Source organism: Periophthalmus magnuspinnatus, chromosome 15, assembly GCF_009829125.3.
Source record: "Periophthalmus magnuspinnatus isolate fPerMag1 chromosome 15, fPerMag1.2.pri, whole genome shotgun sequence".
NCBI classification, from domain to species: domain Eukaryota; kingdom Metazoa; phylum Chordata; class Actinopteri; order Gobiiformes; family Gobiidae; genus Periophthalmus; species Periophthalmus magnuspinnatus.
The window spans coordinates 25,803,923-25,829,800 of record NC_047140.1 but is presented as its reverse complement, the minus strand read 5'-3'; the positions used below and the strand labels follow the sequence as shown (position 1 = coordinate 25,829,800).

Genomic DNA, 25,878 nt, shown 5'->3' with positions numbered 1-25,878 from the left:
TCATACGGCAAGGGCCACTCCATGTTTATTCCATCAATGATATGTAGTGCACATAGTCACAATTAATCACGCAGCACCAGACGAATGGCTTGTTGTCTGTTGACCGTATAATTTACATGGCTCTTTGCATACAAGATGAAGAGAGTCTTATAGTCGAGGGTTTTTCCCACTTCTTTTCCGCCAACTTCCTGTCTAAAGGTCCTGGGTGCGTCTGGTTGAATGCATGCTAATCTATGTTTTATACACTGGGGGGAGAGCTGTTAAACTTTGTCTGATATAATTTGTGCTACAGTGGAGGTGGAGGGAGAAAATGGCATCATCTGGTGATAAATTAGATACCTCTAGGAGACTGTGATTTCTTACCCCTGGCAATAGGACATAATCTCATTTTTGCTGCTAAGTCACCTTCAGGGACCACAGTTCTCTGAAATAAGTGAAAGCTTGGTGGGATAGTGGGTAAGTATGGGTGGAAAAGCAATGTAAACAATATCTGAAGGAGAGCCCAAAAATCTATGTGTTTTAGGAATACTGGGTTGGTAAAATGACGATAAAAATAGCAAAATAGATAAGTATGAAGAAGGTTATTGAAATTAATGACATTACTACAAACTGATATTTTCAGGTTAAGTCATAGGCATTTACTAAATGTTTTGCTTTCTCACAATGTACTATAGAAGATGGATCGACTAATAATATCTAATATCTACTATTTATAAAATTATGGCAAACAAAGAAGAAGTTATATTACCCTTACATTTACATAAACACATACACTCTCAAGTAAAGGTTTAATCAAGTCAAAAAATGTGTCATGTTATGCAAAACTGACTCTTGTGAGCTTTAAATGTTAAGTTTCATTCACACATGCTCGAGTAATGCTTTAATATTAGTCTGTCTACATCTCCAAACTTCAAAATGCTCTGTTCCACCTTGTGATGTCATGAAGTGGTATTTTTCAAGTTAACAGCTCCTTTTACCTTAACTTCAGAAGAGACTGGCGATTCCTGGGCTGAAATCAAATACAAATGATTCGAGTGAAGGTGTACGGAGTTTAAAAACACAGTGGGGCACTTCCTGTTTTACCACATGACATCACAAGGTGGAACAGAGAGTTTTCTTTTTGAGAGAAGAACTCAGCCTAAATATACACAGTTTGTGTGTTATGTGTGAACGAAACAAAACAACTCCAGCCATGTTTGTGATGAGGAAAAAAACATTATACCACTGATCAGAAAATGGGCCCTTTAAGTTGTCTATAAAGAATGACTAAACACCAAAACTATTCTTATAAGTACATTTTGTTTTCCTCTCTGAACCTATACAGTGACATTTAGATAATTAGATACTTGCATTGACAACATTATTCATCTTTATATTCTGTTGTTACATTGTCATTTTTACCTCGGCAACAAAGTCACCTTGACTGTGAAATCATGGGGCTGTAAATAAAATACAGTCATGGTATTTCACAGTAATTAAACAACAGCAACACGTTAGCCCCCTACTGTACCTTCCAAGGGCGCGGGATTATTCGAAAGCTATACCATACACACTATAGGAGAGCGTTGTACAGCATAAGTTATCCATCTTTGTCAGAGTGGAGCGAAGAAATCCCCAAACTTTATCTATGTCACATCTGTTTTAGCGCTGCAATCTGTTAGCACATAAGCAGCTGTTGGAAAAAGGCCCCTGGTACTCATTGCACAGTTTGTGAGCAGTGTGCTTTTCCCCAAGCCTTTCTGCAGCGGAAACAGATCAATGTTATTGGCTGAAAAACACATGAATAAATATAGCCCGGGTTAAAAAAAGGTATATAATTTAGCTCCAAGTGTTTTGCCGGTATGCCTGTAGGAGACGGCGCAATAAAGCCCACACATTGGGAAAAACAGCTTGCAGAAACAGCTAGGGTCAATTTCATTTTTTTTTTTGTGATGACAGCCAAATAAATCATCCATCAGACCAATCTTTTATATTTAGGTATGATTATCTTTGGGTAGAAAAGAATTAGTACAAAAAATCTGTCAGTTAGTTGCAGTAAGTTGAAATGACGAATCTCAGCTTATTTTTATACATGCTTCTAAATTTGATAAGATTTTTGGCGGAATGAAAAATTGTGTTTTCCAAGAACAATCAAAACTATGTACTTTTCACTCTTTTAGAGGCATCTGCTCTCAAACACACTTCCAAATTTGATAAGAACATATCGACTCTATTACTTGGAACACAACTGCAAGTCAATCACATTTAGAGTCGATATAAAACCACAAACCGTCTCTACTGCTACTACTACCAGTGCGGTTACTACTGATGAATGTTTCTATGACAGCTATACGATATCATAACTATACCGCCACTGTTAGTTCTACTTCACAACGAAGTAGTTACATCATGGTACCATTGCATGTACAGTTAAGAAAGTGAGACTTAATGTAGGGCTGTGTAGTTAATCACATTTTAATCAAAATTCAGTCACTTCTAATGGTCAATAATATGCTTAGGTCTTTTTAATCGAGGTCTGCAGCCAATACTCTGTTAGTAAAAGCATGTCAGACTAAAGACAAAATAAAGATCTTGATTATCAATATGAAGAACTAAATCTTGATGATTTTCTGTAATATGGCCCAGCCCAAATTTTACGTACTCAGTAAAATAGAGTGGATTTACTATTTTAGTTACCTTAGTTATATGAGAATTGCAATATTTTGGAGTCCATCACTCCCTTGACCTCTATGCAAACACATAGGTTAAATAGCAGCATTATTAATTTATTGATTCTTATTGCAATAATCTATGTCTACAATGAGGTAAAAAAACAACCACAACAAAGTTTGTCTGTTATGCGGCTGCATGATTAATTGAATTAGAATGTAGATAGGGGATTCTGTCATTTCTAAACATCGGTGATCAGCTTGGGTCTTTTTAATTGAGGGGTCTATAACCAATCCACTGTCAGTAAAAGTATGTGGTTTGGAATGTTCAGACATTGGAGGAAAAACATTTTTTGTGTTAAATGGCAATGTTTACAAGTCTGACTTTTTATTTATTAAAACTGTTTATGCTCAGGAAATTAAGATATTTTTATTTGTTTTTTAAAATAAAATTGAATACATAGATCAGTTAGAGGGAAAAAAAAATTTGATTAATTTTTATTGTCATAACGGTCAGCCCTAGTTTGTTAGACAGTACTAAAGGCACATACCAGGTGAAGGTCTCTACACTCCGAGTGCCTGCTGCATGAATGATTCACGCAGTCATCGATGTCCTGCTCACATCGGGGTCCAGCATACCCGGGATTGCATAGACAGTAAAATCCATCCACCACTGAAAAGACACGAGAAGAACGACCATTACAACACCTTGCATCATAAATTATCCAGATATATCTCAGTAGGTCTTTGATAATATACAGGATCCCCACAAAGGTAAATGCTGATTATGAACATCAGAAGCAAATCCACCCACTGTGACTTCATCTTTTAATGGATACAGTCATTAAAACATACGTCTCTGTTGCATCACTCAATCCATTGGTGGCTGAATCTATGTGACAGGTGGCCTCCCTCTCCATCACCCTGACAGACGCTCTAACCAGCCCTAAATGAACTGTCTGCAGCAGTCACTCACCCGCCCTCTCGTCCATTTCTCGCCTTATCTAACTCCTATTCAGAGAAAACCTGAATACCCAAAATAGGCTTGAATCATTTGTTTCACACAGACACACATACTAGAAAAAGAGATGAGATATCTTAAGATAACATACATGCAGAAGTGTAACAAAGGAAAGACACATTGTGTAGCTGGATTAAGTTCAAATTTAGATCAGACAAAAAAAAGACTATGGTGGCCTCCCAGCAATCTAATTTCCTACACTGTCTTAAAAAGGATAGACAGTAAATTGCAGTAACATAGGATTTTTTTTAGCTTTAACATTATTAACATCTAAAATTATATAATTCCAGGTACCACAGTGGGGCGCTGGAGGCAAATACTGACATTGTGTCCTTAGGCAAGGCACTTCTGAGCCACATTGCCTAGTATGGATGCAGCCTCGCTTCTATCAGTCTACCCCAGAGCAGCTGTGTCTACAATAATAGTTTACCACCATCGACTGTCGGGTGAATGAATAATACACAAAATTGTAAAGTGTCCGGTAAATCACATTTTTGGTCTTAAAACTTTAACATGTGTAGCCACTGCACAATATGGTAAATGCCAAAAAGGGCCTACTTTTTTACCATTTTCCAGAGAATATTTCACTGATCTAATATTAAACAGTATTTATTAATTTCAATATTAATGTGTTAAACGAGGTATGCGTTGCTCTGTTTCCCCCCAACACAACAGCAGTGTACACGGCTGACAGAGGTAATTGCTGTTCTTACAGGGGTGAATTTATTACTTCCACGTTCAGGGTCCCAGGATTCTTCATTATCCCAAAGATTTACCACGTAATCTATGCTGTCACTCTGTCTTGGTGCATGTTCTTGCTATTACTCTCATTAAATGCTTTAGGTCCTGGGTGGCAGTAGCATTACTCATCTCGGTCGCTGAGGCTATGTAGGGCCCTCCCAATGGGCTAACAGGCTACTGGTGCTGGTACGTAAAGGCCAAAAGGTCCTGCAGGCCTGGCTCACTAACCCAGTGTGAACAGGCTGTATTTGAGATTAGTTAAGACAGCTGGCCACTCTCCACTGTTAGCACTCACTGAAGGACCGCAATGGCATACTCTACAAACAAGCTTTTTAGAAGGATTGAGCAGCGTTTGACAATATAATACAATATCCCAAGATACTGTGCATGCAGTGGAGATAATTACTAAGAGTACTGATATTGCAATAAAAAATGTAATGTCAGTAACATTACATTACAATAACATTATGAGCACTGAGAAGGACATCATAAAGGGGAAAAAAATATTAAATGCATTAGTTAACCTGCACTTTTGAGTAATTCCTTCACCTTCACTAATTGTTTATTAAATAAAAATGATTTTCAGCAGCCATTGACAGTTAATTAAGGCCTTAGCTAATGCCTAATGTAAGAGATAGCATAAATATAAAACCCATGCTCCAGAGCAACTAGCTATTTAATATAATCCAATATTCAAATTACACCACTGCATTGATGCCTAATTGATTTCTATTTGCTCAGATGTTAAGGAACTAATCAAGCCTACTCCAGCAGGTAATGTCCCAGATCCTCCCATCACATGGAATAACTCAAGTCTCATAACACAGTAATAACACTATTGCAGCTAATAAGCAGCAGTGGTGACCCAATTGAAAACTGCCAGCCAGAGCATAAGTGAGCCAAACCAAATTTGACATATCCGCAGTGTGCGATGGTGTGTGTGGGTGTACTTTGCTGTACTGTCTCTGAATGTCTGTTATTAAGCGTGGCGCACAGATAGGCAGCTTCTTACCGTCATAGCAGAAGCCGTGCAAACAGGGGCTGGAGCTGCATTCATTCACATTGATTTCACAGCGGGGGCCATCGAAGCCTCGGCGACAGCGACAGCGGAAACCCAAAGGGAAATGGTCCTGATCCAACTCCTCCACGCACACAGCACCGTTCTCACAGGGATTACTGGCCTCACAGGGCAGGAACTCACAATTATGGCCTGAAGGGAGCCGGGGAAAGAAACACTCTCAGGACAAGCACACTACCGAAAGTATGTGAAGAAAAACAGTGGCACTGTATACCTGCGGGTATAAAGACTAAAGCCATATTGGTTGTTCCCTTGAACCTGGCCTTGTGATAAGAAAGACTACATGCTGTTACAACCCTGCTCTATAAAACACAGACAAAAACACCATGCACCCACTGCAAGGCCTATAAAGTGTATCAAAAGAACCTTTACTTTTACACTTGAACATTTATAGTGTACTTTCTGGGCACATTTTTATAACATGCTTTTACTGAGGTTGATTTGGAATCATGGTTAAGGCTTTTGTGTGTGTCATTTCTGTCAGAGCAGGGCGAGGTGAAAATGACTGCACTGCAACAATGGACTGATGTAGGAGTATTTGTTCACCTTTGCTCTGACGTCTAGAAATTATTTATATACCAAAGTGGACTATAGATTAAAAACTAATCAATAATATCTAGAGTTTACACAATAGTACACAATAGTACGTTTGTATATGTTATAGAATATGCATTGGTAAAACAAGATATTTTGATAGGTGTAAAAACTATCATTAGTTTATGTTCAGACTGAAGTGAAGGTTCATGCTCATTTGAAAAAAAACACAAAGCAAAAGAACCACAAAGCACTCATGACTGACACTTTTTTCAGAATGCACTTGGAAATTGGAACTTTTCTTAATAGAAATTCATGGTTTTAGCTGAACTGAAAGAAAAGACCAAACAATCCTAATAATCAAAGAGCATTTCAGAAACAATGGCTGTAAACTTTAAATATGTGTTTGTCAGTGACAGTAGATAATTGGACTTTGGTGTTTTCTCATGCAGGCCTACTATTAGTGCCTGAAACTCAACTCCAACCTGATATTGACCTGCACTCCTGACAGTCACATCAATTTCAATTCAATTTACCGAAGAATACTTCACATCAGTTAAAGCAACATGGTAAACAATACTTAAAATTACAATAATGTTGATTGTAGTTATTTGCATTCACCAGAGAAAAAAATCTATCCATGTCCAATCTCTAGTTAACTTCCATGACAGATCATTGACAGTCCCCAGTCAGAAACACAGTGATGTGAGTAAAGATTGGATTATGTAACTGACAATATCTCCACATACAAATTGACTAAGTGACTGTGTGTATATTAAAGAGTTGCCGGGCCTGTCACTCTCATTGGGAATCAACAACCCACAGCACTGCGCCTCTGTCGGTCCCTCTCACTGTTTTTAAATGCCACTGGCTCTTACGGCGCTCTCAAGTGGAACTGAATGGAGTTCCTGTCATCAAGATTGTTATTGTCATAGCAGCAGGCCTATTGTACAGCTCAATTGGGAATGGACTGAGTAGTATACTGGTACATTCAGTAAAAGAGCTAACAAAGGTCATAGACAAATGAAGACTTACTATACAATGTAGCTGTTGAAACATTCCGCTACATCATGTTATGTGCCAATTGGCTCAGCGCTCCTAAAACCTTTAAAGTTATGGTTTGTTATTTTTGTATATCATATTAATGCAACTCCACATCCCACAGGCCAAATCCTTCGCACAAACTTCCATTTTTGTTTTATATTTAAAAAGCTTTGACTGGAAAATTGAACAGCATGTAATATATAATAGAAAAGGTGAAGTGCTTCATATACACAAATGAAATATCTCTAAATGACTCAGTTTTTGTTTGATCAACACTCATTTTGAAGGGTCTTTTGTGGAAATTTCATGACTTTTTAGTAGGATCACTTTAAAGGCTACAAACATTTACAGAGTGGTGCTTTCACCTTAGTCAACGCTTAATAATCGTATTTGGTCGTTCAGAGTTTGACCTTGGGTTCTTATAAAGACTTTCTGGATATTTTTATGAGAATATATAAAACAGAGGTAGACTGAATGTACAGATTCATAAAAACTAATTTCAGGTCAAAAAAGCACGTAATGTAAACTTTGAGCATACAGTGAAAACGGTAATTAAAAATGACTTAACACAGCTGAGATTGCAGTAATTGTTCTGTTTAGCCTTTGATGGCAAATGCAGTCATAGTAGTTTTATTTAGACAGGTGAGGAGGCTTCTTCAGACAGGTAAAAATAATAGCATGTGAAGGTAATTAACTTGTCCCCAGTGCTTTTGTCCCCATTCCCTCAATGCGTATTACCTTTAAATGGAGCCACACATTGGCAGAAGTAATTACCGGGCTGGTCAATGCACGTGGCACCATTCTTACAGGGGGATGAATCGCACTCGTCAATGTCAACCTCACACTTTGCACCTGAGACAGAATAAAGCAAACATTTTTGTTTAATCCATGACTGACACCAACTTGTAGCACTTAAATATTTCTGAAGAGGCTGTGTGTACACCTATAACGTTTTATTTGAATTGAATTACTGACTGGATTTTATTCAGCAATGTGTCCTTTATTATGGAGAATTTAAAAAATAAAATTAAAATATATTTACAAGATGTTAGTGGTTGGATTTTCTTCTAATCACAGATGTCATTCTACTGCCCCCTCACTAGAGTGTTCACTTGAACCACAAACTGGACTCACACAGGACCTCTGTACAGGAATGGTCTTTTGGACTGAGGGACCTCTCCTGAGGACCTTCTACAACTCTGTATGGTCTCTCTAAAACCTTCAAATCAGGCTAGAAATCTAGAGGTAATAATGGATCAGACTTGAACTTTAACAGCCACATCAAATCAATAACATCTGCAGCATTTTACCACCTAAAAAACATTGAAAAAAACAAAGGTATACTGTCAAAGCTGGACTTGGAGAGACTTATCCATGCATTTGTCTCCAGTAGGTTAGACTACTGTAACGGCCTGCTCACTGGCCTCGCCAAACGAAGCTTAAGACAGCTGCAGTACATCCAGAACACTGCTGCTCAGGCCCCGACCCGAACCAGGAAGTACAAGCACATAAGTCCTGTGCTCAGGTCTCTGCACTGGCTTCCTGTAGCTCAAAGAATAGACTTTAAAGCAGCTCTGCTTGTGCATAAGTCTCTCCATGGCCCAGCACCAAAGTACATCTCCCACATGTTAGTGCCATTTGAACCATCTCACACTCTGAGGACTTCAGGGACCGGCCTCCTGTTGGTGCCCAGAGTCAGGACTAAACATGGGGAATCGGCGTTTCAGTTTTATGCAGCTAAAACCTGGAACAGTCTTCCTGAAGATGTGAGACAGACCTCTACTTTGACAATGTTTAAATCCAGGCTCAAAACAGTTCTGTTTAGCTGTGCATATGACTGAAAGGTTTTTATTCCATACTCTTCTGCTTTAATGTTAATTTTATGATGATTATTTGTGATTATTTATGTTTTGATTTGTGTGATTTTAATGTCCTTCTTATTCTGTAAAGCACTTTGAATTACTTCGTGTACAAATAAACTTGCCTTGCCTATGGTGTGGTCTGCTGTTAGAGCAGCAGTGTCACTGACAGGGAGAAGCAGAAAGGTCATCAAGACAAGTTCAGCTCCATCCTAGGCTGTCCTCTGGACTCAGTGCAGTGGGTGGGGAGCAGGAGGGTCTTGGACTGTCCTCTGGACTCAGTGCAGGAGGTGGGGGACAGGAGGGTCCTGGCTAAACTCACATCTCTGCTGGAGCATGAGTGTTGCTTCCTACAGGATGCCCTGTCTACTCTAGACACCTTCACTCGTTGAGTGAAGGAGAGGTTCAGTAGGACTTTCCTTCCTGCTGCTGTCAGAATGTATGAGCACTCATAGCTCTATACATGTATCTGCCTGTAGTAATAATGTGCATTAACATAATGTGAATCATCATCTGTATAATACACTGAAGTCATTTCATCTGCAATTTAGTCCATATGTCCATATGCTGTAGAGTTGAGTCTATTTTTTAAATGACCATTCATCTTTGCATTGTAACACTCACTTTATATGACAAAGGTTCTATGCAATCTTATCTTAAGCATGCTCATTTCCTGGTGCTTTTGACCTTCAACTTTCAGTTCAAATTGCTTCAAAGCAGCACATGTACAGTGTAATTTCATCTCTTACATTACATCTATTGTGAAATCACATCCAATGCATTCACAGTAAGAATGGAACATTTGTATAGGTCTGTACCTGCATAGCCCGGGCTGCAGACACAGTCATAGCCGTGCACAAGGTCAGTACATGTGGCATTGTTTAGACAGGGAGAGGACATACATTCATCGATGTTGACTTCACAGCTGCTGCCTATAGGGACATAGAATGTTTTAAATAGTTGAGCCTAATTTGCCAAAACAGCCCATTTTACTTTTCAACATGAAAAAATCTGCCTGAAAAGTTATTGTTTCTTTACCCAAGTCTCTATTTATGCTTTCTTAGAATTTCTTCCTTTAAAAACTCCACATGTAAAATGGGGAAAGTACATTGCAATGAAAACAGGGTGCCCCATTTTTCTTTTATTGTTAACTGACATTTCATTTCTGCACAGCTTGTCACTGGCATGAAAAGCAAACAGCCAACGCTTGGTCTCATAAAACAAAAATAAGCATCTTCAGCCAGTACAAGCTGCCATGTTGGCTACAGTATTCAATGTACTAAATTATATACCCGCTGTGCAGTGAAACTCAGGCTTTTATTAACACATAGTATCTCAAAAAGAGTTTGTGTAACAATACACAAATACCTGTTATTCCTGGAGGGCATAGACACCTGAAAGAGTTGAGTTCATCAATACAGGAACCTCCGTGTTGGCAAGGATGACTGAGGCATTCATTCACTTCAGTCTCACACTGAGGTCCTGTATAATGTGGACAATGGAATCATCATATAACTTAACAGAATAAAGTTATACATTAGTTTTAATCCGCAAAGGTGACTTACCAACAAAACCCGGAGCACAAAAGCAGAGAAATCCATTAAGAGCATCTTTACATATACTCAGCGATCCACACGGGTTACCTTCACAGTCATCAATATCTATCTCACAATATCGCCCTTTTAAACCTGTAATAATAAAACAAAAAAAATATGAGAATATATGCGAGTTCTTTCAGCAGTTCGATGCTGCTGAATGCTTATGACCATAAATAAAATGGTCGTAATTTATGTTTTAATAATGGTGAAAAGTAAAGTGTACACATTCTAAGTGAGTAAAAATACAAACTACATTATGTCATTTATTATATTGTATAGTACAGGTATATTACATTACACTGATATAATATACAAGGCAAATATGTGTTTTGTTTGAACCAGAGAATGTAAAACAGAAGGCGCTGTCTGGATGCCTAAACCTTTTCTAGCATGAAGGGTGTTTTACCTTTGAATTAACACTGAAGGAAACCAAAGTGAAAGCACTGAACAGTATACACAATACACTATACACAGCCTCATTCAGTCAATAACCTACACATTAGACTGTACAGTTTACCCTCCCACACACGCTGAACCCACCTGGCGAACAATAGCACTTGAACCCAGGTGATAGGTCTATACAGGTAGCTCCGTGTTGGCACAGGTTATCAACACACTGGTCTATGGTGGTTGTGCAGTGCGGCCCTGTGTATCCATGTCGACACACACATCGGTAAGTGTTTGCCAGATCCTCGCAGTATAGAGTCCCCGCAGGGTCACATGGATTAGACACACAGCGGTTAGCAGATGAGGAGCAGTCGTAGCCATAGTATCCTTTAAGAAGTGGGATCAAAGCAAAGAGATTGTTGCTATGTACAGTATCTGTCCAGCTTCCCACATACATACTTACCCAGATTGTGATTTTACATAATATTGTCACTGCCAGTTTTTTTTTTTTTTTTTTTTTTGCGATTAACATTGATCCAACCATGTCCTGCAGCGCTATTGGCACTGGAGGGGTATCAACAATAAGAAGACTGCGATATATGGCTTATACCGCCATTTGTACTTAATGTGAGCGCCCGTGCATACAGATCCTATATTATTCCTATATAAGTGCAAAGCTTGACTATTGCATGAACAAAAGGAGCTGATTTAAAGATTACTAAGCAGCCACTGAGAGGGTTTGCATGCGAGAATTACATTATTTACCCCTCATGTACACTACATTTATAAGATTTCCTGTGCCTTGAAATAAATTGAAATTTTATCAGGTACACCTCTATACTTAATATATATAGGGTCTTGAGTGGTCTTTTCCCCTGCATGTCTTAGCTGTAATAAACAGTTAAGTTTGTGTTCACATCAGGTTAATCTAGTCACACAAGCTACTCCACTGCCAGTTCACCAGTATTCACTTATTCACTCCATGAAGCACTTTTGAATTGTCTCTTCATTTCAATTTGGCCATTGTAAACCTGGGTTATGCAAATTTCAACAGCTTCAAAAACATTTATTTTGACAGATTGTTTTGTTTTCCCCTCTCATTTATCCACCTGAAGTTGTATTTAAAGTGATTCATGAGTGTTTGAGTAAACTTTTTTCTGCTGCATTTAAGATGTCATTACACTGGTCTAATATTCTTTTTTTAAGAATAAATAATATAGTATATTGTCCTTCTGAAAATACCTGGAGGACAGACGCAACGCAATTCCCCCACAGAGTTGTATGAACACGTTCCTCCATTTTTGCAGTACTCCACATCCACTGCACACCCAGAGACAGCTGTCGAGCAATTTTTACCTGAGAGGTGAATAAAGATGTTAAATGAACGGCATATGACTAATACAAATGAGAAACAAGCTCCCACAGCTATTAGATTAGCTCCTCATCCAAGAGACTACAGAAAGTAATGACAATTCATGTGATGAGGTAGAAAGATGGCCAGTGGAGTGTATACGTCTCAGTAATAGAGCCAGTGAGGGTGACATGTCGGGGCCAGATTAAGTTAGACACTCATTCTACCAGTTTCATTTCACAACCACAAGACAATGGGTGTGGACTATAGTTTTAAAAATGAAAAGAAAAAAAAATGCTTATTGAACAAAAAAATTTTGCAATTATAATTTTAAAATCTATAAGCCCCTTACAGCACACACCTTAGCCTCTTATGTGCAATGGTGGAACATAATGAAGTAAAACTAGTCAAGTATTGTACTTAAGTACAAATTTTAGGTAAGTGGATATTTTTTACTTCCCCTCCCTGAACCGCCACCTTAACATGGTGGAGGGGTTTAAGTGCCCGAATGATCCTGGGAGCTATGTTGTCGGGGGCTTCATGCCCCTGGTAGGGTCACCCATGGCAAAAAGGTCCAGGGAGACGGGACAGACTAAGAGCGGTTCAGAAGCCCCTTATGAAAAGAGAAAGATCAAGGCTAGCTACGTCGCCCGTACCGGGGTTACCGGGGCCCCACCCTGGAGCCAGGCCTGGGGTGGGTGCTCGACAGCGAGCATCTGGTGGCCAGGCTTCTCCCCACGGCCCCACGTCACTCCTTCGGGCAGCCGGGCTCAGCCCGAAGGAGTGACGTGGGGCCGTCCTCATGTGGACCCACCACCAGCAAGAGGATCCGTAAGGGGCTGGTGCATGGAGATCTGGGCGGCGGTCGAAGGCGGGAACCTTGACGACGGGCTCTCCGGACATGGAGACTAGCTCTGGGGACATGGAATGTCACCTCGCTGGGGGGGAAGGAGCCTGAGCTGGTGCGGGAGGTTGAGCGTTACCGACTAGATATAGTCGGCCATAGTCTCCATTTCTCTGGCGTTGCCCACGGGGAGAGGCGACGAGCTGGTGTGGGCCTGCTCATTGCCCCACAGCTCAACCGCTTCGTGTTGGGGTTCACCCTGGTGAACAAGAGGGTCGCGTCCCTGCGCCTTCGGGTCGGGGACAGGTCTCTCACTGTTGTGTCGGCCTACGGGCCAAACAGCAGTGCAGAGTACCCGGCCTTCTTGGAGTCCCTGGGAGGGGCACTAGACAGTGCACCGACTGGGGACTCCGTTGTTCTCCTGGGGGACTTCAATGCCCATGTGGGTAACGACAGTGACACCTGGAGGGGTGTGATTGGGAGGAACGGCCTCCCTGATCTGAGCCCGAGCGGTGTTTTGTTATTGGACTTCTGTGCTAGTCACAGTTTGTCCATAACAAACACCATGTTCGAGCACAAGGGTGTCCATCGGTGCACGTGGCACCAGGACACCCTAGGTCGGAGGTCGATGATCGACTTTGTTGTCGTGTCATCTGATCTTCGGCCGCATGTCTTGGACACTCGGGTGAAGAGAGGGGCTGAGCTGTCAACCGATCACCACCTGGTGGTGAGTTGGATCCGCTGGCGGAGGAGGAAGCCGGACAGACCTGGCAGGCCCAAGTGCATCGTGAGGGTCTGCTGGGAACGTCTGGCGGAGCCCTCTGTCAGAGGGGTCTTCAACTCACACCTCCGGGAGAACTTCTCCCTGATCCCAGGGGAGGCTGGGGACATGGACTCCGAGTGGGCCATGTTCTCCACCTCTATTGTCGATGCCGCCGCTCCTAGCTGTGGTCGTAAGGTCTGCGGTGCTTGTTGCAGCGGCAATCCCCGAACCCGGTGGTGGACACCGGAAGTAAGGCATGCCGTCAAGCTGAAAAGCAGTCCTATAGAGCCTTGTTGGCTCGTGGGACTCCTGAGGCAGCCGATGAGTACAGGCGGGCCAGGCGGGCCAGGCGGGCCAGGCGGGCCAGGCGGGCCAGGCGGGCCGCGGCTCGTGCGGTCACAGAGGCAAAAACTCGAGGTTGTGAGGAGTTTGGGGAGGCCATAGAGGAGGACTATCGGACGGACTGTCTTGGCTGACACGTCTCTGCAACATCGCGTGGCGGTCAGGGACAGTACCTCTGGACTGGCAGACCGGGGTGGTGGTCCCTCTGTATAAGAAGGGGGACCGGAGGGTGTGTGCTGTTTGCAGATGATGTTGTCCTGATGGCTTCTTCAAGCCAGGACCTGCAGCAGGCACTGGGGCGGTTTGCAGCCGAGTGTGAAGCGGCTGGGATGAGAATCAGCTCCTCCAAATCCGAGGCCATGGTTCTCGACCGGAAAAAGGTGGTTTGCTCTCTCCGGGTGGGTGGTGAGTCTCTGCCTCAAGTGGAGGAGTTCAAGTATCTCGGGGTCTTGTTCATGAGTGAGGGAAGGATGGAGCGTGAGATTGACAGGCGGATTGGTGCAGCATCTGCAGTGATGCGGTTGCTGTATCGGTCCGTTGTGGTGAAGAAGGAGCTGAGCCGGAAGGTGAAGCTCTCGATTTACCGGTCAATCTACGTTCCTACCCTCACCTATGGTCATGAGCTTTGGGTAATGACCGAAAGGACAAGATCACGGATACAAGAGGCCGAAATGGGTTTCCTCCGCAGGGTGGCCGGGCGCACCCTTAGAGATAGGGTGAGGAGCTCAGTCACACGGGGGAGCTCAGAGTAGAGCCGCTGCTCCTACACATCGAGAGGAGCCAGCTGAGGTGGCTCGGGCATCCGCTCGGGATGCCTCCTGGACGCCTCCCTAGGGAGGTGTTCTGGGCATGTCCCACCGGGAGGAGGCCCCGGGGAAGACCTAGGACACGCTGGAGGGACTATGTCTCTCGGCTAGCCTGGGAACGCCTTGGGGTCCCACCGGAGGAGCTGGAGGACGTGTCCGGAGTGAGGGAAGTCTGGGAGTCCCTGCTTAGACTGCTGCCCCTGCGACCCAGCCCCGGATAAGCGGAAGAAAATGGATGGATGGATACTTTTTACTTTTGCGTTACTACATTTAAGACTTTTTTATTATTGTTTGAGACCTGCTGAAAAGGCTGAGGGGGTATTTTTAACATGTTTGGGCAAACTAAAATATACAAACAAAAACAATTATAAAAAAAAAATTCTGTTATTTCTGTTGAACAAAATTCAACACTAATCTTATCACTGCATTTTAAGCTTCATTCAATCTCAAAATCTGCACAAATACTTTTACTTTTTATAGTACATTTTAAACAGGTACTTTAAGACTTAAAAGTATCACATGAAAAAAATCTACTTTACTGGAGTATCTACAGATACAGGTATCTGTACTTTTACTTAATGAGTATTTCTTCCATCACTGCTTATGCGTCTATTCTGTCAAGTATCCTTGAACCTTAGCATCATTACACATTTATACTTTTATACTAAACATTTATACTACACAGACCTTTATTTCTTTCATACCTTGCCGCCTTCCAAAAAGTATTGCGTGATGTTGCTGTGACATGTCTGGTCAGCTGATTTAAACAGATTTTAAACAGTTGGTTCAGGGAGACCATTGAGATCCAGAAATGCGCCCACGAGACTGTAAATTGGGATGAGGGGGTGTACGAGCTTCCTCACACCTGAGATACAGTGCTGAAGAAGTCAGACTGCAGATGGCCCTGACATCCTACTGTTCCAAGTAGGAAGACAGTGCCAAAATCTGTTTAAATGCACTGACCAGACACATCACAGCAACATCACGTCATACTTCTGAGGAAAGCAGCAGAGCATCACAGAAAGTGTCAAGGTATGAAATAAATAGAGGTCTGTACACAAGAATCTAAGGAATAATCATAACAGAAGGACCATCATTACACATTTCCTTGGACAAGCAGGTGGTTGACCTCCCACCAAAAAGTTACATGGTGTACCTTTTTCTTTTTGTTGTCATTTCAGATTAGATGTGTACGCCAGCCATTCACTGTAACATTGACTTTTTGTCATAATATGATTTCAAAACATTTTGTGTCTTGCAATACTAACATTATGTTTATCAATATCGTGAATGATCGATCTGTGCTATATTCTGCACCACTAATTTATATCTATTTAGTCAGTTGTATTTAGATGAACACGAGGCCATTAATCTTCACTAAACTCAAGTCCAAACGATGAAAATGTTGATGACACAGATAACTCACCAGAGTAACCCAGGGGACAGATGCACTTATAGTCTCCCGCCAGGTCAATACATGTAGAGTTATTGGCACAGTATCCATAGACACATTCATCAAAGTTGATTTCACAGTTCAGTCCTCCGAACCCTAGTGCCAAAAAAACAAAATATAATATAGTGTCTGTAAGCACTATTGAAAAAGACTGTTGTGCAACTTTCCAATGATGAATCATGTTAGAAGAATGTGTCTAAATAATATGTGAATGTCATCAAGTAAAAGTAAAGGATGCCAATTTCTGACATTTTAGTCCCTCATAAATATACTCCACCGCATGGTCACGCTACAAAATGACTATCATTAGCACTGTCACACACGCCGGCTACAGGAGGCCCATGACTAATGCTCGGCTATCAGCGCCATCGGTGCAGGTCAAATTCTCATCATTTCTCAAACTGACCATGGAACCAATTTCCCCCTCTCTCCATGTCATAAAATTTGACAATTATCCTGACTTCATAAAAAATGCATAAGAGACTTTATCCGCAATTACGGTTTAGTCAGAGGTATGTCTCATAGGTAAGGTGTCAATTGGAGCACAAAATTATTGGGAAAATGCTGCAATTTATTCCTCCATAAATCTAATGTCGTGAGGCACAATTTGTTAAGTTAAGAAGCATTCAACTCAGGCACCACACTTGAGAAACATAAAATAAACATTTGCCAACATCAATTCGAAGTATTCACAGATCACTAATTTGAGTGTCATATATGATAGAGAATGGTTCCTGTTCATTGGCTCATATTCAGTTAGTCAGCTAAATCGGGCTTTTGGTGACCTCCAGCATTTTAAGGTTCATAAGTCCCACGAACGCGCAAGATTAACTCATATAGACATAAAATGGTCAGACATATACATTTGATCACATTTCTCTCATTTTAGGGGATGAATAAAATAATATATCTAAAAAAAATAACACAAAAGCACAGAATTTTGCCATGTATATGATTTGTGGCTGTTAGAATGTCTATGAACATTTTCTCTAATTGGATCTATTTGGGAAAAAAAGGTTATCAGAAACCAAATTGTGATGGATAGATAGGATGACAAAAACAGTGTCCAGCAGTTCTTGTACAGTCTGAAGTGCTCAACATTTATTACAAAGTGGTTTGAAGAAGTAACCTGTAAACATGACCAGTGTGGTTACTGTTTAAAGTTGGTGGTTCTGAAATACGTGACTATTGATCACTTGATGCACATATCAGGTAGAATGTATGATAACACCGTGTATCATGATCAGCAGTAAGATGCGTGCGGTCATAATGTTATGCTTCGTGTGTGGTGTATGATTATGCTCCGTGTGCTCTGCATTCTTCCTATCTACTGCGTTAAACATACCCTTTTGGCAGAGACACTGATATTGGTCGATCCCATCCACACAAACTCCTCCATTTTGACACGGCCTCGATTCACACTCATTGAGATTTACTTCACAAAATGACCCAGCGAACCCTGCAGCATGTGAAGAAGAAAAAAAAGAATGTTACTTGGTTCCTCAGCCCAATTTGACTCTTGTGCCAATTACAATCAGCGTGACTTTGTTTTTCTTTTTACATAAAAAGGCTCCTGTTGGTTCAAGAGATTACTGGCCACATACAAACTCAGCTTACAAAATCTCTCCTGGTGAATAAGAGTCAGCCATTAGGCTCCTGATTTTTAACTAAATACTCCGCCAGTCCTTTTTCAAAGGCAGCACATGAAACAAAAAGACTGGCTTTGTAAAATATTAATATCTAAGTGTTTACGTAGAACATTTTTGGAGCACAATCTGTAAGGGCAACCCCTCACATCTTGTTACCTCTTAATGAATGTGACACATTTAAGAGGAAATAATAGGTTAACACATTTAAGAGGAAATAAATAATATAGCTAATATAGCCATAATAATAAAAACATGTTTTCTACTTTACAAATCCCTTGTGGCTGAAGTGTCTCACTCTTTCATAATAAAAACTAATCACATATGTCATTTTCCATAAATTGCATTAGACAGAAGTTTAAGATAAACTGTGCATTTTTTGTGTTGTGTTGCTAACAATAAAAAACAAAGAAAACATGGGTGTAACCATAACTTTCTTGAACTTGAAAGAGGTTCAGATTTATTTTAGCACTGCAACTGAATTACAAAATCTCATAAAACTGAACACTGCACCACAGCACTGATCTGAAATGGCACAATTAATATGGCACAATGCCTTTCCAAACTCTAAATATGATTTAGTGTACTGTAGTCGCTAAATACTAGGTCAAAACCATAGCAGCCACAAATACATCATACAGTCAAGTGGTGTGTGAGTAGCATGTTTTGCATCACATTACACTTGCAGCCATTAGATAATATGTTTGCCTGCACTGCCGATGAAACATGAAACATCTCCATACAGAGGCAGCAGGTTTGTCCTTGAGAAGTGATCAGGCTAAAGCGGCGCGCTGCAGGTCTTTCTCATTTACATAGAGAATCAGTCTCTATCCCTCACGCTGACATGCACCCAGTGGAAGTGCAACAAGAGTAATGAAGTTACAAATATTGATTGAGTTACACCAACTTTTATATAATAGCCAATCATTTAGAGGCTCGGCTCCAGAAGGTGTGTGAAAGTCTAAATAATATGTGAATTCTCAAGGAAAGAACAAGTTTACATAAGTTTACTGTAAAGGTACATAGAACATTTTCAAAGCACAGTCAGTTGGTTCCACAGCTGAATATAGCTGGAGTATTAATGGTGTGTCTTACCTTTCTCACACACACAGGAAACATTGTGTCCGTCCCTGGTCTCAGTGCAGATTAATGTATGTGTACTGCATATTCCAAAGGAGCAAAGGTCAATATCCACCGAACAATCCTTACCCTTGAATCCTGAAATAATAAGAGTTTATTTAGCATAATAGTAGTCTATATACTACATACTACCGGTACATTATAAGAAGCAAACATGAGACACTTTATACGTTACTGTTGCATAGTGATTTTTTCTCCAGTCTTACCCCTGTTCTAGACCTACATAAAAAGCCAGACTGGTTTTCTCTGTATTTTCCGATATAGATGAGCTCTCAGTCTCTCCTACAAAGCCATGCAATTAGCTGAGTTTACTTCAATGACGCTTGGGTTAAAACGGTCAGACATCTATAATTTTATTAGAATAAAATAAAAGTACTAACAACTAACACTAACAACAGTGTCCACAATGTTGTTCTTAGTTATTGGTATATATATATTTCTTCTTTCTTTTTCACTCATAAGACGCCATGTTTGTTTTGGTGTTTGGTCAAGCCATAACCAAGCATGTTTTGGTTAGCTTCAAGTCTGTATCACTGTCATCTTGATTTTTGATGGGATATTTCTAATCTTCTGCTGTTCTTGAACTGAGTTACAACACTAGAATAGAAATAAAGCTTTTCTTGTCTAATGCATTTTTCGACAGTGGCTCAGTGGGTGACAGTAGCTCAGTCGGAAGAGTGTTTGTCCTCTGATCTGAAGGTTCTCAATATAAAACCCACAGGTTGACGGCGCATTTCCATCTCCTACATCCTGGCGTTGTGTCCACGGGCAAGACCCTTAACCCACCTTGCCCCCAATGTCCTCGTACTCTGGTGTATGAATGTGTGTGTGAATGGTTGAGTGGTTCCTTGATGTAAAGCTCTTTGAGTGCCTTGAAGGTGGAAAAGCACTATACAAAAATGTGACCATTTACCGATTTTCTGGTGTTTCCATCTGTCAATTGCACCCATAAGAAAGAAAAGACCAGGGCAGAAACTACATGTCTTTGTAGGACGTGGTCTTGCCTGGCCAGTACATACAGCTTTATATTTGATGAACATAATAAAGTAATTGCGGGTACTTTAATAGCATAATTTTACCATCTTTAGTGCTTTTACTTCTAATTAGGTATTCCTTCCATGTCTTGTTAGCTGAGCACCGTAGCACTGATACAGCCAACCCCATGGAAAAAGTGATAGTGGGACATATAGTAAAACACATATTTACGAGGGTGGATGTTTTATTAGGTTAAGACACCTTTTCTTTTGCAGATTAATGAGAGTATTGATTTTTCCTCTGGCATTCTACCTGGAGCACAGTATGCTAATTGAGTGAATCATTGACAAAGACCCACCCTATACCAAAATGATCTATATCACATTTATCTGCTCCACCAAACCCAGGCCTGCATGTCACTGATAGATACCCGTGTCAATAGCTTTTGTTGTAAATAAAGCGAGCATAGATGGGGGCTGATGCTTATTACACGTGTTTGGACAAATGAGGATGAGCTAACAGGACAGGCCTGAAATAAATGTTTCACGGACATCATGTGAGGGGAATAGCGCAACGCCTACTGTTTTTACAAATATAGCACATTAAAGGACATACGATTGACTCACATGTTATTTTCGATGGGTTGGAGACTACATTAGAAGACAGATTCTCATTAGAAGATAAATTGTAAAGATCTATTTTGGGTTTGGTTGTGTTGTATAGCGATTACATGGACTTAAACAATACAATTAATTATCTTTATGGACAATTATTTTTAAATGGTACTATCAAAACAGAAATTCCTGCCCCCATGTCTACCTCTGGCACCCATGTGCATATAATATCACAAATGCCTTAGTAGTGTGTAGTTACAATCACGAGACGTATTTATCATAGGAATACGGCTTCAACAAAAATCAAGGATAACACGGTTCAGTAAAACTTTGGATTAGCGAAACACTATTTCATATTGCTTTTCCGAAAAACATTTACCTCTAATGTGCTTTCTCCATCAAATAAATGTGTTCTATTTAGTGCCTGAAAACTCTGCTTCAGTGTTGTAGTCCTTTATCACTTCTAGTCCACACAAACAGACAGTATTTAGATTACCGCAGATTATCAATTACACCAAGGCTCAGGAAACTCACCATATTTTATAACCTACCTCTCCCCAGCGCAGTATACTTTACATCAACACATCTATCTGGCTGTTTGATGACCTTCCACCTACCCTTTTTCCACTCCTATTATGTATTGCCTTGACTAGTTAATGGACAGCTATTGCCTCCAACAGAGTGTTTCAGAAGTGTTTAATAACCAATTGTGCATGCGATTCACTCCCAGGTTAATGTAGCATGAAGGAATGTCACATTTACAGTGTCACCGTCTGCGAATGGGACTCCCTTTTTTCTGACACCTTCTGCCAGCTCTGTGCACAAAGACAAACTCTGGAGTTTTGAGGTACTGAGAGGTATAGGACACATGTTAAAGCTATTCTCCTGTAATCCACCATGCTATAATGATACACAGTGCAGAACATAACTTAAGTTTTGAATCTTACGTAATTGTGTTATGAACAAGCAGCACTGTTGGCTGTACCGGATACTGTATAAGTGTTTTATCTTAAAAGACCCATATTACACTTATTTTGTGATCATTGTTATAATGTTTCATCAAACACATACCTGGAGTTGTGTTTTGTTTCATTCACTCATATTTTACACAAACCCTGTATATTTAGGCTGAGTTTTTCTCTCAAACTGACAACACTGCCAATCTCAGCAGGTAAAAAGTAGCTATTAATTTAAAAACAACCGCCTCATGGCATCAGAAGGTGGAACAGTGCATTTTGAACTTTGGAGATGTAGTCAAACTAAAAAATAAAGGGTTAATCAAACATGTGCGAATGAAACTAAATACAGCTCCAGGCATGTTTTTGAGGAGGAAACAACATTATAACACGGCTTAAATCTAGCAAGAGTCGATTTTGCGTAACATAGGATCTTTAAAAAAACACTGGTGGATCAGTAGCTAGCATTCTCACCTCAAAGCAAGAAGGTTGAGTTTCCCCCCATCAACCCACAACATGCGCAATAGGTATAATCCTCCAAGCCTAGCTCAAGATCTGAAGATGGGTCCGCCAGTGCTGCATTGTGGCCCACTGTTCCTGGCAAGTTGCCTCTGTGGTATTGAAGGATGGGTCAAATATAGAGAGAAAGAAAAAAGTATGCCGTAACCTACCATAAACTGTGTAGGAACAGGAATAAGCCCTACTACAACAGTAAAAATGAACTGGCATAGTCAGTGCCTGTAGCTAGTGATGTTCAATTCTTAATCAAAGGAACAAAAATGACTCATACTACATGTACACACAGTACAAAATCTGTTTCAACAAAAGCAACACACATTTGACTTCAAGGACTTGCCAACTACTGACGCATGTAATGTTGACTCCCCTAATTAGACAAATAGTTGATTCAAGATTGTCCTTGAATGACAGTTAATATTTTTCTATGTCAGCCATTTTGTGACTTGTGATGCAGAACAATAATCACCTAATAACATGAGGAAATAAATCAGTCGGCAGTATGCAGCTGATTTGACTATAGCCTCTGGTAAAAATACTTAATCACTACTTGATTGCACACGTTTGGATGTGGCAGGCAGCACTTGGCATGGGAAGTCCAATGTCACATTCAGAGGTAAACAGCCACAATCAACAAAAGCACAAATATTTGAAAAATTAAATCCGCCTGACGTACACGTGTTGACACAGTGCATGCTCACGAGGCAGTGCCAAAATTTTAATACATTCTGCAAAGAGACCGGTGCAGGTTATCCTTGAAAATAAAATGTGAACATGATTTGAAAGTAAATGAAATGTGGCTGTACTCAATCCCATATCATTCATTATATTTTAGCTCTTAGTGCCAATCTGTAATAAAAATCACCTGCACTTAAATGGACAATAAATCACAATGGCTATGGGTGAAGTCTGTACAACATTTACTGTCTTATAACACAAAAACAACACCTGTTTGGAGCTTTTAGGCACTGTTTTTACAATATTATGGCAAAACATTCTCCTCAAATTAGATTTTGGGCAAAAACAGAGCCCCAGAGTGTCACTAAAGCTTCCATTATGTTGCGGGTTTTAGTGACAGATTTATAGGCAGGTGCTTTTGGCCTCTTTATCTTTTTGTGGAGGATTCAATTATATAAGTGATTTGTCTGGTTTACTTGAGTTTCAAGCCAAATTACACAGGTATGATTACTTTACTGTAGTCTGCCCCGTTTTCAACATACAACGATAAAAAGGAAAAAAAAAAAAGCAGTAAGCATGCATGATTAAATACACTATTAACTTTTGTACTAATACTGACACATAAAACACTCCATTTGTCTTATATTTGCTGGTAGATTTCATCGTTTTTCAATTATTGTGTGTCTAACACCTCACCAAAATAATTTACAGATACTGCTAGCTGCTGTAGTAGTTGTAAAAGATCATCTTTTTTGACAATCTGAAAGGGGTTTGATCATTTTCTACACATAAATTGAAGCTTTCTTAACCATCTTGTTTGTATATACTATGCTTTGGAGAAAATTAATGGGCTGTTTTTTTTCAGGACCATCCCAAATGCTACACAACTGCTTTGTATTTACCAAGAGGACAATGACAAGTGTAGTCATTTGCCAGATCCACGCAGAGTCCTCCGTTCAGACAAGGCTGTGACCAACAATCGTTTATATTCTCTGAACATATTCTTCCTGTAAAATAAGAAGCACAAAAAACACAGATTTTTATTTTTTTTTTTTTTAGACCACTTAAACTCTTCAATGGAAGAATGCCATACCCAGAACAAAATATTAGAAAATAAACATTGCTTTTGCCTGCGTAATTGTTGTCAGCCTTGCATGGATGAATAAAACTTCAATTTAAGAATATTTCCTCAAGGCTGGAGTTTGATATGGAATTGATTTAGGATTTTACAGAGAAATTTAAAGCCCTGCCAGGTCTGGCCTCTGGCGATATTTCAGACCTCCTGGTTCTTTGAGCGTGCTCCTCTCGCTGCCCCTGAGGTTACAGCTTTTGCTATGATGCGTTCATAAATAGGTACATGCTGTTAAATAAAGAGCAGCAAGACAGTTTCATTTTCGTGACTGCTAAGTTTATTTAAATTGTGGTAAATAAGGTTTTTACTTCCATTTGAGAAAGTAACTTAAGTATAACAAATTTATCCCAGCAACACTGTATGTGAATTGCACTGTGGATAATGACCATTTACTTACATGACTAACAAAGAGACCTACAGTAAGTGGACAGATTGTTGTAATGTGTTTTAACTTACTCACTGATAAGTACGATGGCCATTTTGAAATGAACAAGATGGTGAGTAGTTTTTGAATAGCCATCGGTAAGTTTTAAAAGTAAATGTGTACATGGTTGTTTTATTAATCTGATCACCCCATGTAAATAAATAATAAAAGATATGGAAAAATGCAGTGCCACCACCTAATACTGCACTATCTAATGACATGTATTCCTGTAGTAGGCCACAGTGGAGAGCCCTATAAATAGCGCACACAGATCAGATCTCGTACCCTCAAACCCAGGGGGACAGTGACACTGATAATCACTGATTAGGTCCACACAGGTGGCTCCGGCTGCACACGGCGAGCTGCGGCACTCATCTGTCTCCAGTTCACATAGTGGCCCTTCATATCCATGCATGCAGCGACAGGTGAAGTTAGACTGGCCATCCACACAAACACCATGTTCAGAGCACGCATGGCCCACGCAGAAATCAATGTCTTCTTCACAGTAAAAGCCTGTGTATCCTTTGGGACAGAGGCAGCTGGCAACAGTTTAAACAGAATTACTTATTATAGTCCTGGAATTTTTTCAACCCTTAGGAAAGAAATGGTAAATGTCACGGCTTCTCCAATCATTCACATTGAGCAGCTCAAATGGCCTGAAGACAATCATGAATTTAACACTTACCTATAGCCATCAATCTCATCCACACAACTGCCTCCATTCTGACACCAGTTCTGAACACAGTCATTGACATTTATGCGGCAGTTCGGACCAGACCAACCAGGTGTGCAGACGCAGGTGTACCTACTGGCATCTTTCAGCACACAGCGTCCCTCATTGGCACAAGGCTGCGGATAAACAACACAAGATTATGGCTCAAAATACAGCATATGTATGATTGTACTGTGCATCAGACAAAGATAAGATTAAGATAATATCATATCTAGCCATTGTTGGTACAGATGTTATGATTTCCTTATAGTGGCCTGCACTAAGTGATGTACTGTTCCATTCAGTATCACAATCAGAATTCTTCCTTGAAATACTGTTGTTAGATACTGAGGCGTTTAGACTAGGAACACCTCAAAAGAACTGCAGTCAAACTAGCTCAAACGCTTCAACTTGCCACCAGCTACATTATAAAGCCTGACTCCTGAATAATTGCATTAAGCATTAATCCCTGTATTATTCTGATCGGTGTGCACATTGTACTTATTTTGCTCAAGATTTTTTCCATTGCCATAGCACAAAGCAGCACAACTCAGTTACACCTTGCGCATGTTGCTTTACAATAAGATCTAGCGTTACAGTATGTGGAATCAACAAT

At 40.4% G+C, this 25,878-nt stretch overlaps 1 protein-coding gene across 1 annotated transcript in view; it reads right to left on the bottom strand.

Annotated features, from left to right (window-relative positions):
- The window catches only part of eys (eyes shut homolog), a 139,806-nt gene that overhangs the window by 94,789 nt on the left and 19,139 nt on the right, over positions 1 to 25,878 (bottom strand). The window contains exons 9-22 of the mRNA XM_033979314.2: positions 25,236 to 25,399; positions 24,836 to 25,089; positions 23,897 to 24,001; positions 19,211 to 19,333; positions 17,815 to 17,928; positions 16,443 to 16,565; positions 12,153 to 12,266; positions 11,064 to 11,297; positions 10,491 to 10,613; positions 10,294 to 10,407; positions 9,744 to 9,857; positions 7,805 to 7,918; positions 5,423 to 5,620; positions 3,200 to 3,321 (exon numbers count right to left, since the gene is read on the bottom strand). Of these exons, the coding sequence (XP_033835205.1) occupies positions 3,200 to 3,321; positions 5,423 to 5,620; positions 7,805 to 7,918; positions 9,744 to 9,857; positions 10,294 to 10,407; positions 10,491 to 10,613; positions 11,064 to 11,297; positions 12,153 to 12,266; positions 16,443 to 16,565; positions 17,815 to 17,928; positions 19,211 to 19,333; positions 23,897 to 24,001; positions 24,836 to 25,089; positions 25,236 to 25,399 (2,016 nt within the window). The remainder of the gene's footprint in view (positions 1 to 3,199; positions 3,322 to 5,422; positions 5,621 to 7,804; positions 7,919 to 9,743; positions 9,858 to 10,293; positions 10,408 to 10,490; positions 10,614 to 11,063; positions 11,298 to 12,152; positions 12,267 to 16,442; positions 16,566 to 17,814; positions 17,929 to 19,210; positions 19,334 to 23,896; positions 24,002 to 24,835; positions 25,090 to 25,235; positions 25,400 to 25,878) is intronic.